Consider the following 13,702-nt stretch of genomic DNA (forward strand, 5'->3'; position numbering starts at 1 on the left):
AATTAAAAAAAAGCAAAAGAGATATTTCTTTCTCTGTTGCTTCCTTTACACAGCACTGGTATACTGCAAAAGTGTGGGAATGCAAGTCCCATAGGCATGCGCAGTACATCAGCAACACCCCAGGATACCAAGGAAAAAGCAGAAGAGCATTGCAGCGCCCTTAGACAAAGATGTTATTTAAGAAATGTACATATTTTTTTTCTTAAATAATGTTATTCCATAATAGCAACAATAACCAATTCCGTGGTGCGGTACTTTGATGATTTACCTGCAGAGAGAGACACACACACACACACACACACACACACACACACACACACACACACACACACTTATTTCAAAGATTACCACTCACATAGAAACTAGCTTATATTTGCTGACTATAACAGGAAATGCCAGTATACAATTCCATGGATTCCATTGTTTGAACTGTTGTGGGATCATGCTACTCACCTGGCTATTGATTACACTAGAGGCCCAGCCGTTTTCCAAACAGCTCACTTGTGGCTTTATCCTTGAGCAATATGAGCACTGTTATTAATGCCATATCCTATTACCACTCATCACAAGCCCAGTCCATCCATCCTCAACCCCTTTTTCCCATTTTGCACATGGGGTTGGGGTGTCGCTTCAACAGTGACATTCATCTCAAGCCAAGGTTTACACTGCTGGGTGGCTAGCTGTGTCACAGTAGTTCATCTGTACTATTCACTGGCACCTACAGCCAACTTAGAGTGTCCAATCCACCTACTGCTGTGTTAGAAAAATATGTATTAATGTATATGTTTAGTGGTTATTAGAAGCTAAAAGGGTTAACACATTTCATTCTATTTTATGTACAGCTTAGTTTTGTATGAAACTACAGATGCTTTTCAAACTGCAATATGCTTTCTGAAACTGCAAGATGCTCTCTGACCTAGTATTTGCTAGCACAGCAAAATTCATGTTTATGCCTTTTGGAAATTTACTGAGAAGCAGGTGATTAACTGCTAGGTCAGGAAAATAATGAATAGAACAACACTGTTTTCTATAATGTTACTGAACTTGAACAATCAGCTCTGTTCGTGTTATGAGAACATGCACAGCTGCAGAAAAGATAGATACAGTTGAACAAAGACTGCTTGAAGAAATTAACTATAATCTGTACTTGCTTTGTGCTCGAATTAGCCATAGTACCTTGAATGGTAACATTGCACAGTGAGAAGTTGTATCTGATCGGTGGTCATCAAGGCCACGTTGTTTTTCTTAGGAAGTTTTTTTGTAAACTTGATATGCCAGCAGAAAATCATGGACAAACAGCTGCTATGAAATAATATTGAAAGAACTTATGATTTATTACGTCAGCTTAGTAGGCAATGTCTTGTAAGAAATGTATAAGAATAGCTTCACTTTCTGATTCTTGTTAGACAAACTCTGTATTAGCACGTTTTTGTCTCCTTGCTGCAAGATTAAAGTGTCTTAACCTGAACCTGCAGTGTGTTGATCTTTTTGAAGTTGTTTTTCCTTTGACAGATTGGTCCTTCGGACCGGAAACTCTCACTTCGCCTCAGGTCAGATGGGCCAGTTGGCATGAAACCGTACGGGGAAGAGACCACATCGGTTCTTCTGCTCTGAAAGACCTTCGACTGAATTGTCGTTCAAAAGAGGCCAGCCACTTTTCTGATCTGCGACTGGAGGACGAGTTAACGGTTTTCCATCGAACTAGGCGATCAATCACGGAGGCTCATGTAAGGTGAGATTTACCTTTTTTCTGTTTTAGATCAGGGACTTGTTTTGTAACGTCTGTCAGGAGATTTGTTTTATACAAGTCAGGCACAGGAAGATTGCAGTCTTGTCATAGATCAGGGAAACAGAATAGGTAAGACAGTTATTCTAGATAAACTGTGAAAAAGAAAATTGTGGTACCACGTGAAAATAAGAAGGGTGACGTAACATTTTTAACAGTCAGAACAATATGGGTAATAATTGCACAAAAAGTTCCCATGATCCACCGTTAACTGAAGATGCAAAATATATGCAATTACAGCATGCCGACAATGTTAGGTACTATACAAAATGGGTTAATAAATATGAATTTGATGGCAAATTAGAAAAATCCTCACTTATTAAACTTGTCAAACAGCTTAAAACCAACACAAAAGGTCAGGTAAAAAAGCAATGTCAATTAGGCATTCCTCAGGCACACAGGTGGATTGAGGAAGCAAACCGTAGGGAACAAAAAAGTAATAATTCAAAAGCTATGTTTCTAGATAAAGAAAACAATAATTTGGTAATAGCATCAGCCCCTCCGCCCCCTCCACTTCCTGTACCAGAATATGAAGTGAGTGGACAAGCTGTTCCACCTCCACTATACCCGGCTGTCACCGTGAAGCCAAGACCGTATGTCAGAGATCCTATCGAGACTAGGTCTCGAACACGTAACGTAAGAGGGGATACTGAGTTATATCAAATAAATTCATGAGCTATGAGTGAAGAAGAGATATATCCGCTCATAGAAGTACCAAATCCTCAGGCAGGACAGGCAGGGCAGGACCCGACTCTCCTAGTATATAGACCGTGGACACCGTAAGACATCCGGAAAGCCACAGAGGGAATTCCCCATCCAAAAGTTAATTTTAGAAAATTCTTAGAAGACTTACACGGCATGAGGTTAAGTTATCATTTAAATGGCGAAGAAGTAGAAAAAGTAGTTAGACAAATCGTAGGTCCAGATTGGCACATGATCAGTGAAAACTGGAATCCCCGTGACGCAGAACACAAGCCACTCCCACATAGCAACGCAGAACTGGATAACAGAGTGAAAGGTCTAACAGACTGAATCTCTGAGAAGTGGAAGCCTAGGGCAGACTGGACTTGCATTAATCAATGCATCCAACAGGAAGGTGAAACTGTTGACAGATATTATGCTAGATTATTAGAATGTTTTAATAACCATTGTGGAATGCAGGTACCTGAAGACCAAACACATGATTCCCCATATGAGCAGCAGCTAAAGAATGCATTTTTGAAAGGCAGTATTTTGCCTATAAGCAGCTTTATTACAAAGCACATGGTAGACCATCGTACAAGTAGATTACAGTCACTACTTGAATATGCTAGACATGCCGAAAGGCATTTTAACAGTAAAAAGAAAAAGAAAGCCCAAGTATTTTCTGTAGAAGATGGAGCAGAAGTTTATGTAGTACAGTCCGGGAAAAAGGGCAAGAAAAATGCCCAGGGAAATAAACAATCTGATAAACGATCAGAAGAATTTGAAGAGAGAAAGAAAAGGGGTGAATGTTTTAAATGCGGAAAAAAGGGACATTTAGCAAGGGATTGCAAGTAAAACAAGAAGGTAGCCATGGAAGATAAGGAGGGTGAGGACTGACTATATGAAAGTCAAGAATCACTAGAAGGGAGTAACCGAGAAAAGACAAACGCAAATGTGATAGAGGGAGTAGAGAATGTGATAGAAGAAACAGAGGAAGTGCAAGAAATCACAGATGGTGAAGAAAGTGAAATTTTAGACTTAGCATTATTGAGCCTAGAGCTCTATTTAGCAGACACGAAACTGGAAGTTACACTTCTGATAGAGGGGAGGGAACTTAAATTCCTGCGTGACTCAGGGGCTTCACGGACCCTGATACATCCTTCCAAACTACCAGAAAATTCAGAATGATTTGATTACATATTAGTGAAAGCAGCTAATGGACAGCTGTATCGGGAGCCACTCTCCCATAACATAGCAATAACTGACCCTGTTTCAGGGATGACCCAGAAAAGCAAAATTGTTGTTTCTACAAAATGCCCAGTAAACCTTTTTGGCAGAGATCTTATGCAGATATTTGGCATAGCACTAGTTCTGACTATGCAGGGTATGGAAGCACAGCGACAAATGGATACTTTTGTGGTACGACCAGAGGGTAAAACATTTTATTGGTACAGCCAGGACTTGGTCATGACTGGTCCAGGGGCAGTAACGAAGAACTGATGAACGTAGCCATCAGTAAGTCCCCCTCCCTTGACACTGATAAACAGCATTTGTTGCACTGTACTCTGTATTATTGTAGCACGCCAGGACCTAATAAGGAATATGAGCAAGAACTGTTTAGAAACCATGCAAACAGATTAGTATTATGTAATCTGTACTGGGACACAGAAGGAAACAGTGGAGTTAGCTGTTCATTGCCCCAGGAATTCTTTGCACTTTATAAATCTAATTGATTACCACATGTTAGTTTAACTAAGGACAAGAATGTGAAATGGGCAGACCTAGGAGAAAAAGTCACAAAGTGGGAAAAACAGACGGAGTTAGAATTGTCAGAACAGGGAGTACAGAAGCAGAAGTTAAACTGGATAACACAGACACACCCAGCTGTACACTTGCAGTCTAGCGAGGACAGCTGATTAGCACTCTTACTAGAAGAGGAAGAAAATGCCTTATGGAGCATACCAGAAACTCTCTGGTCAACAGGGAAGTCAGATGTAGGACTAATTCGTACAGCAGGACCAGTTACTATTATGCCAAAATCAGCATTTAGACCACAAAAGAGACAGTATCCCTTAAGGAAACATGCAGAAGTAGGAATCAAACCTATAACAGCAGCTTTACTTAAGGAAGGAGTACTGGTAGAATCTCCCGATTCACCATGTAACACACCCTTATTTCCTGTCAGGAAAGCAAATGGAGAATGGCGTATGGTCCAAGATTTACAAGCTGTAAATTTCGTAGTAATACCTAGAGCACCTACGGTGCCAGATCCACACACCCTATTGAATGATTTGAAGCCTCAACAGAAGTATTTTTCTGTGGTAGATATTAGCAATGCGTTCTTTTTGATACCAATACACCCTGACAGCCAACATTGGTTTGCATTCACATTACAGGGGAAAAGGTATACATACACGTGACTACCACAGGGGTATTGTGAAAGTCCAACAATATTCTCACAAGAGATGGCGAGCAACTTGGCGGGATTTAGCCCACCGAGAGGCAGTCAGATTTTACTTTATGTAGACGACATCCTGCTGGCAGCACCCACCCAGCAAGAATGCAGAGAAGATACCATAGCATTACTACAATTCTTAGCCACTCAAGGACATAAGGTAAACAAAAACAAGTTGCAGCTTTGGAGAAAGCAGGTTAAATAACTGGGATATGTAATATCCAAAGAAGGCAGAACATTAGATGAAGATAGGAAAATAGCAATTTTACAAGCACCCAAACCGACTACCAAGAAGAAAATGATGACCTTCCTGGGTCTAACTAATTTCTGTCGGAGTTGGATTCCAAACTATGCCTTGGAGTCTGCTCCACTCACCAACTTGATATACAAGAAGCCTATGGCAGCACAAGATTTATTACAATGGACACCGGAAGCAGAATCAGCTTTCTGCAAACTAAAACAATTGATAGCATCCTCATTAGTTTTAGGATTACCAAACTATCATAAATGTTTTTTCCAAACTGTAGATTGTAAGCAAAGTTATATGACATCAGTGTTAACACAGCAACATGGGGACAAGCAACGCCCCATAGCTTACTATTCATCACAGCTGGACCCAGTGGCGCGATCCCTGCCCCACTGTGTACAAGCAGTAGTTGCAGCTGCGATGGCAGTACAGGCTTCGGCCTCAGTAGTGTTGTTCCACCCTCTCACATTGAGAGTGCCTCATGCAGTCGCGATTATTTTACTGCAAGAAAAAGTAGCATATCTTTCTACTGCTAGACATCTTTCCTGTATGACTATACTCTTGAGCCAACCTCATATGACAATTGAATGATGTACAACTTTAAATCCGTCTACCTTGCTCCCGACCCCTGCAGATGGCACACCACACAGCTGCCTGCAGGAGATTGAGCAAAAGACACTGCCTAGAAAAGATCTAATGGATGTTCCCTTGGATGATGCCGAGATGACATATTACGTGGACGGCTCATGCAGAAGGGGTCCTACAGGTCAGAACCTAGTGGGGTATGCAGTACTTTCTGATACTGAGATTTTAGAAGCAAAGTCTTTACCACACAACTTATCTGCACAAGCAGCAGAATTGATTGCCTTGACAAGGGCATGTACCTTGGCAAAGGGTAAACATGTGAACATTTTTACTGACAGCCAGTACGCTTTTTCTACTGTACATGTTTTTGCGCAACAGTGGAAAAATAGAGGAATGATAACATCTACTGGTAAACCGATTAATCATGTGCAGTTTATTTTAGATTTGTTAGAATCTATTCAGTTACCTCAGAAAGTAGCTATTTGTAAATGTGTAGCTCATACCAAGCAACAGGATAGGATTTCAAAAGGTAATGTGAGAGCTGATACAGCTGCAAAGCAGGCAGCTTCAGCTTCAGAAATATTTCTTTTGAGTGAGGAATTACAACCTTCTGAGATTTTAGATTTAGAAATGTTAAAAACAATGCAGACACTTGCTACGAAAGTAGAAAAACAGAAATGGATAAAATGAGGAGCAATTCTTGAGAAAGGGCTGTACATCTCCAAAGAAGGAAAAAACAATTTTGCCGTCTAACTTGTTTAGATATGCAGCTTTGTTGAGCCATGGGCAGTGCCATGTCTCAACAGGGGGGAATGGTACAGTTAGTGAACCGAGTGTTCACAGCATATGGATTTACAAACTACACAAAAAATGTTGTGCAGCATGCCATGTTTGTAACAAGCATCATGCACAAGGGGCGCTGAAGCCTAAACAAGGGAGTTTCCCTGCACCACCGTACCCATTCCATACTATCTGTATGGATTTCATAGAACTGAACAAATGCGAAAATAAAAAGCATTGTCTTGTCATTATAGATATGTTTTCCAAATGGGTGGAAGCTTTTCCGACCAAAAATCCAGATGCGGCTACTGTTGCAAAAATCCTTGTTAAAGAAATTATTCCTAGATTTGGCATACCGGAAAAGCTCTATAGTGACAATGGCACACACTTTGTATATCAAACTATACAACAGTTGAGCCGATAGTTCGGAATTTCCTTAAAGAACCATTGTGCATACCACCCACAATTCGCAGGACTAGTAGAGAGGCATAATGGGGTTCTGAAAAATAAACTTAGGAAATTAATTAGTGAGACACAAAAGAACTGGGTGCACTGCCTGCCTCTGGCATTGTTGAGCATGAGAACTGTTCCAAATGCAAAGGGGTTAACTCCTTTTGAAAAATTATTTGGGAGGGCATACTATATACCTCAATGGAAACCTCTCATGCCTGCAGACCAGGAGGCCGACAGTTCACTCGCAGAATACATGAGACGACTTTTAAGTAATAAACAACTTTTGCAGTTAAATTCTGTTTCAGATAAAGAACAAACCAGACCATCGGAAGCAGCAGTAGTCCCAGGCACGTGGGTCTGGGTGAAAGTCATCAAGAGAAAGAATTGGATGACACCGAAGTGGGAAGGGCCATACCAAGTGCTACTGTCAACACTCACTGCAGTCAAGATCACAGAGCGAGCATCCTGGATTCATCTGACACACTGTAAATTGGTTAAAAACTTTGAACTGGACAAAAAACTTGTTACTGTTACACAAGAACAAAATGACCAGATCCGGAGCAAATAGAAATACAGAACAACCTCAAAAGTATTGCATGATCATTCTGTTAACTATACTGATAACATTAATCTTTTTGCTGTGGCCTTTCCTTTTTCCAGCCACACAAGCTGAACTGAATAAACGAGATTCGTTACTCATAGACTGGCATCCGAACTTTAACACTTACCAAGCAATTAAATATGTGTATGCTGAAACTTTTAATGTTTCGAATTGCTGGATTTGCACAGCTATACCAACAGCATACGGGGGATTGTTAATGACTGCCGTCCCCCTAGGGGTCAATGAGACCTGGGAAAATTTGATTTTTGATACCACAACTGTGAAATCACAAGACAAAATAGCATTGTACCTGCCTGTTACACAAAAGGGAATTGTATGTTTTTACAAAAATGATACTGTTCAGTTGGGTTGGAGCAATTGTAATGTGACTGTTCCTTACAAATGTTATACCAAAGCTAATAATGCAGGTTATATTTGTGATACAAACTATGACTCATATTTAGAATCAATGCACAAAACGGTTGATGAAGTACAACATAATCCTGTTCTTTTTAAACAACTATCTATCATTGATAAGAAAATGTTTCATGCAGGGCAAGTATATATTAATACTAAAGTAGAGAATTGTTATTTTGTGTGTGGGAAAAAGGTATACAAATATTTACCTGAGAATTGGTCCGGCAGTTGTTTTTTGGGTTACCTGGTTCCGGCCATACAACACACTGCAGTTTTGCCTCAGGGAAGAATTCAAAATGTCAGAGAGGTCACCAAGAAACCTGGAAATCCAATCAAGAGACCTGAAAATCCAATGGGACGAATTGAAGCAGGCTGGAGAAACCATAACTCCATAAAAAACAAAGATAAACTGACACACATGGACTTGGGTGACAGTATTATATCGTGGGCAGGTATAGTCCCTGCATATGGCGCAGTGAAATCGATTTGGGAGCTGAGAAAACTGTCCAAACTTCTCGAAGTAATGAGCAATGCAACTTTTTCTGCTCTCGAATTAGTAACTGAAGAACTAAACGCTATGAGAACTGCGGTGCTACAAAACCGCATGGCTCTTGAATTCACCCTAGCAGTGAAAGTTGGTACATGCGCTTTAATAAAAGAGGAGTGCTGTTCGTATATTCCTGACAACCAGCATGAGATAAACAACCATCTTGAGATTATTCAGCAGGTGTCGGCCATGAACAAACCAGGCCCAAACCCACTGACGGATTTTTTCCAGAATTTGTTTGGGGGGGTGGGGTAGCATCCTAATGAACATCTTGATTGCCATTTGTGTGGGATTACTCCTATTAAGAGTGTGTGTTTGTTGTGGTATTCCCTGCATGAAAAGATTCATTAAAGATTTTATAGACATGTCAGTTTATGAGACTTTGCATCAAAGTACTGAAATTGAAGAACTGTTGAAAACTGAAACACTTTCATAAGTCTAAACAGAATGACTCTCTTAACTGCAAATTCTGAACAGAACGAGGTTAGGAGAAGAAGCAAACTGTTTATGCTTTTGAAAACAGAATAAAAAGTATTAACAGGGGGGAAATGTTAGAAAAATATGTATTAATATATATGTTTAGTGCTTATTAGAAGCTAAAAGGGTTAACACATTTCATTCTATTTTATGTACAGCTTAGTTTTGTATGAAACTACAGATACTTTTCAAACTGCAATATGCTTTCTGAAACTGCAAGATGCTCTCTGACCTAGTATTTGCTAGCACAGCAAAATTTATGTTTATGCCTTTTGGAAATTTACTGAGAAGCAGGTGATTATCTGCTAGGTCAGGAAAATAATGAATAGAACAATACTGTTTTCTATAATGTTATTGAACTTGAACAATCAGCTCTGTTTGTGTTATGAGAACATGCACAGCCGCAGAAAAGATAGATACAGTTGAACAAAGACTGCTTGAAGAAATGAAGTATAATCTGTACTTGCTTTGTGCTCGAATTAGCCATAGTACCTTGAATGGTAACATTGCATAGTGAGAAGTTGTATCTGACCGGTTGTCATCAAGGCCATGTTGTTTTTCTTAGCAAGTTTTTTTGTAAACTTGATATGCCAGCAGAAAATCATGGACAAATGGCTGCTATGAAATAATATTGAAAGAACTTGTGATTTATTACGTCAGCTTAGTAGGCAATGTCTTGTAAGAAATGAATAAGAATAGCTTCACTTCCTGATTCTAGTTAGACAAACTCTGTATTGGCACGTTTTTGTCTCCTTGCTGCAAGATTAAAGTGCCTTAACCTGAACCTGCCCTGTGTTGATCTTTTTGAAGTTGTTTTTCCTTTGACATGCTGTCTTTAGAAAGAGGGAGGAAACCCACAAAGCCATAAGGTGGACATGCAGACTCTGCAGAAAAGGGAACCCAGCTGCCTTTTGAATTTAACATTGTGTTGAAAAGATCTTCACTAAATTATCATGAGTGTACTTGGACTGCAGCATATAATCAATGTTATGTAAAATGAAAGAGACGGCCCGAACATTTTTTTTTTCTGGCTGTACAGTGCCGTTAACTTCATAATCAACAGCAGTGCATCCTGGTATAAATAATTGTTAAGTGTAATCCGTTTCGCAAACTGCCTGTGAGCTATGGCCTACTGCAAGTGGAATAAAGTTATTAGCGTGAACTATATATAGCCCTATGATTTACCAGTCTACTGGACTCTACAGCATTCCACACGTCCTGTCCCATATGCAAAGTACACCGTTGTAAATTGGACAGTCTTTTTGTTGCCACTCACTACTTGATTTGGATGCTTCCATTGCGGAATAATTCTGCAAGAACAGTATTTTAAACAAATGTTTTATTATTACTTAAACTATTCATCAGTTGTACAAAGACTCCAGAACTGCACTGGCTGCCAAGGACATGGAACCTATATTACATAAAGCTGAGATACACACTTACCCAACACCTTCAACGTGACAGAGGACTGATCATGTAGAGGTGATGTATTAAATATAATCAACACCCAGTAAGTGCCGTTGTCTTCTAACGTAGCATTCGCTATCCTCAACGAGCGACTTGGCTGTAGAATAGATTCCCTGTTAGTGTATTTGGGACCTTCAGTCTGTACTCCATTTTCTACTTGCAGTATAACGTTAGAGCTCTGCACAGCTCCTCGATACCATGTGCAAGAAAGCGCACTTCTGCCAATACTGATATTCAGAGTGACATCGTCCCCAACTGCTGCCAGTACTGGATCACTGATAACGTTGATGTCCGCCGCAAGTGACAGAGAGAAACACAGAAGAAATGCTGTAAGAAAAAGGGCGTCTAAATAAGTAAAACAGGAAAATTATATTTTCAGTCCTGACCTCCCACCCTACCCCTTGAATCCTAAGCCCTTGATCAATATTCTGGCCAAAACTTAACTGAGACAGTTGTCCAAAATAAAGAACGTTTTAAAACAATATTCCAACTCACCTTAAAAACTTACCCGAGCATTTTTTGCATTAACATTTTTAACACCATGAAGCCTGAAACTGTTGGTATGTCACTACTGACCAATTGTAATCCCGCAGTAATGTAACAGAAACTCAAAAATTGTACTAGGGGCGAGCCAAAATGTGCGATGCCTCTCAACTGTGCAGATTTTCACAGAATGTCTAAAGCCCTGCCTCATTTTTGATATGTTTCTCAAAAAATGTGTTTTTCTGGCAAAGCACAGAGGGCTGGAATCACTAAATAATGACAGACATCAGAGTTTCATAACGTCAGACCCTTTAGTAGATATACGCTACAGCAAAACCTGTTATTCTAGCAACTTTAACGTTTATAAGAGCAATACTTAAAATATGTCCATGATTTGGGGCAATTAGTCCTTCCCTTAATATTGTCCAAAATTCTTGCGCTGAGGCCGAGAGTTGTTGTGTTTATTTTTACCATGCTAAAATATAAAATAAATATTTCATTAGATATGCTATTTTCCAACAGCTTAGCATCCGCTTCTACACTATGTTTAAAATACGGTTGTTAACGATTATCAAACTTTTTCCAAGATGACCCCCCAACAATGTTCTCATACATATCTGCAAAGAGTTATATTTCTAAATGTTAAATATAAACTAAAGGTACATGTCAGCTGAATGTGAAAGCTGTAACCTACACGGTTACTGAGACTGCAAGATAGTCCGCACCTTCAGTCACTACAAATTACTTCTTGTTTCGTTATTATCAGTATTAAAACTCACTGCTGAAAAACTGAAATAGCCCACGCCTCATAACAAATTAACGGATTTCAGATATGATACTCTGCAGTATATACAATGAACGTTACAATACATATTCTACAAAATATTACAACAATGTGCAGTTTCGTAATGTTTTTGTATCATTCAGTTGCCCAAATTATTACTCTCCTGAGTGATGACCAGGTGTAATCGCTATTCGTGTACTTGTCAAAGTAACCCTTAAAACTGTACGAATTCTGAGGGAAGGCAAACGGTGCTACGCCCACAAAGTGAGTGCTGGTAATGTATGCTGGTAATACAGTATAATACTCCAGTAGGGGGGAAAACATTACAGAAAACCGCCTCGGATGTTGGTGGAAACTCTGCAACCCATTTCAGAGTATAACTTGTAAAGTAGATCTAGCATAACCCCTTAAAATGCACTGCAACCTAAACTGCCCAACATGTTGCACATAAAACATAAAAGGAGACAATACCTGAGAAGAAAACAGATCCATTTCTAAAAAGTAACTCGTAGGATGTCCTCGTGATACTATTATTGCAGGAAATAGTCATTCTTAAAGAATCGCTACTGGTATATACGGTCCTTAACGTGATATGAACTTCAGAACCTTGTCTTAACGACAAAATAATCGACAAAGGATGTTTTTTATGAACTTTGGTCATGGTATCGCTCAACTTTCTGCACCGTTCATCCACTGTACATGCGCACAGAACTCGCATGCAAAAAAAAAAAAAATTGGGCTGGTCCTCGCAGAGGATAAACACCCTGAAACTGACACAGGAAGTGTCTATTGCAATGTCTCGCTAGTGCAATGTGCATGGTTCAGGTACCGTGCAGAAATGCAGAGCGTGATGTTTGTGTCATACCTTTCAACCTTCCATCTCCTAAACGAGAAACACTCTCCAAAACGAGGAACACTAGCCCTCATAATGTGGAACCAATAGGCAAAATCTGGAACACATATTAGCATCTTCTTAACTTCAACTAGTAATGCCATAGGATGGTTAAAATGTTATAAAAAAGATCTTTTAATTAATTAAACTGATTCATTTATATTTACCATGGATATCAGTTAAAACGTTCCTCTCGCTGAATGTATAACAGACCCTTTCAATGTGAAATTTAAGACCCCAGATGAAGCACGTTCCTCATAATGAGGTAAACTTGAGAGGTATATCTTATATGCAGCATTATATTGTTTGCAAAAATGATCGCAAGTTCATACTGCAAAACAGAAGCACCTTACTATATCCCACACTCAATTAATAGATATGGATAACTAGAGAATTCATTAAAGGGAAACAATCATTACAGCAATACTTGCTTGTTTTATACTCAGAATGTTATGAACTGTAGTTTGTGTGACTGGTGGGGTGAACAGACTTCTTTCTGACCTTCTACTAACTGTTGCTGTTAATAAAGCCAAATATGAAATATACACATACCTCTCAATGGTCCTGATTTTGGCTCAAATTTTAACCCATTCTGTCTTAATCCCTCTTAAAACTGGTGGCTTTTAGAGAAAATATGGTGAATTACATGTAATAAATAATGAAAATAATTACAGATATAGACTTATTTTTACTTCCGAAAATACATCATAATTCACATTATCTTGTTCTGCATGTGTTTCAAGTTAATAGTACTAATATTTTAAAAGTGTCCTTGATTCTTTCTGGATTTGTCCCAGATTGTGTTGAGATTTGTCCCTAATTGACAGCTATGATTACACACATGAATACTTCCTCTGGCAGTAGGCCTAAATGATCTAAGTGGAGAGTTTTAACCTGCTGAGTACTAGTGGTGAGACTTGAGCAACCATCTCTGTGGCAGTGTCGCCATCTTCTTCTTCTTCTTCTTTCGGCTGCTCCCATTAGGGGTCGCCACGGTGGATCATCTGTTTCCATTTCTTCTCGTCCTCTGCATCTTGCTCTGTC

At 39.4% G+C, this 13,702-nt stretch overlaps 1 protein-coding gene across 1 annotated transcript in view; it reads right to left on the bottom strand.

Annotated features, from left to right (window-relative positions):
• Window positions 1-12,427, bottom strand: part of LOC122808424 — a 154,311-nt gene extending 141,884 nt beyond the window's left edge. Inside the window, exons 1-2 of the mRNA XM_044079386.1 lie at window positions 12,238-12,427; window positions 10,476-10,826 (exon numbers count right to left, since the gene is read on the bottom strand). Coding sequence (XP_043935321.1) covers window positions 10,476-10,826; window positions 12,238-12,427 — 541 coding nt within the window. The remainder of the gene's footprint in view (window positions 1-10,475; window positions 10,827-12,237) is intronic.
• Window positions 12,428-13,702: the final 1,275 nt, after the last annotated feature.

This window comes from Protopterus annectens, chromosome 8.part0, assembly GCF_019279795.1.
Source record: "Protopterus annectens isolate FY-2018-M chromosome 8.part0, PAN1.0, whole genome shotgun sequence".
NCBI lineage: Eukaryota > Metazoa > Chordata > Ceratodontiformes > Protopteridae > Protopterus > Protopterus annectens.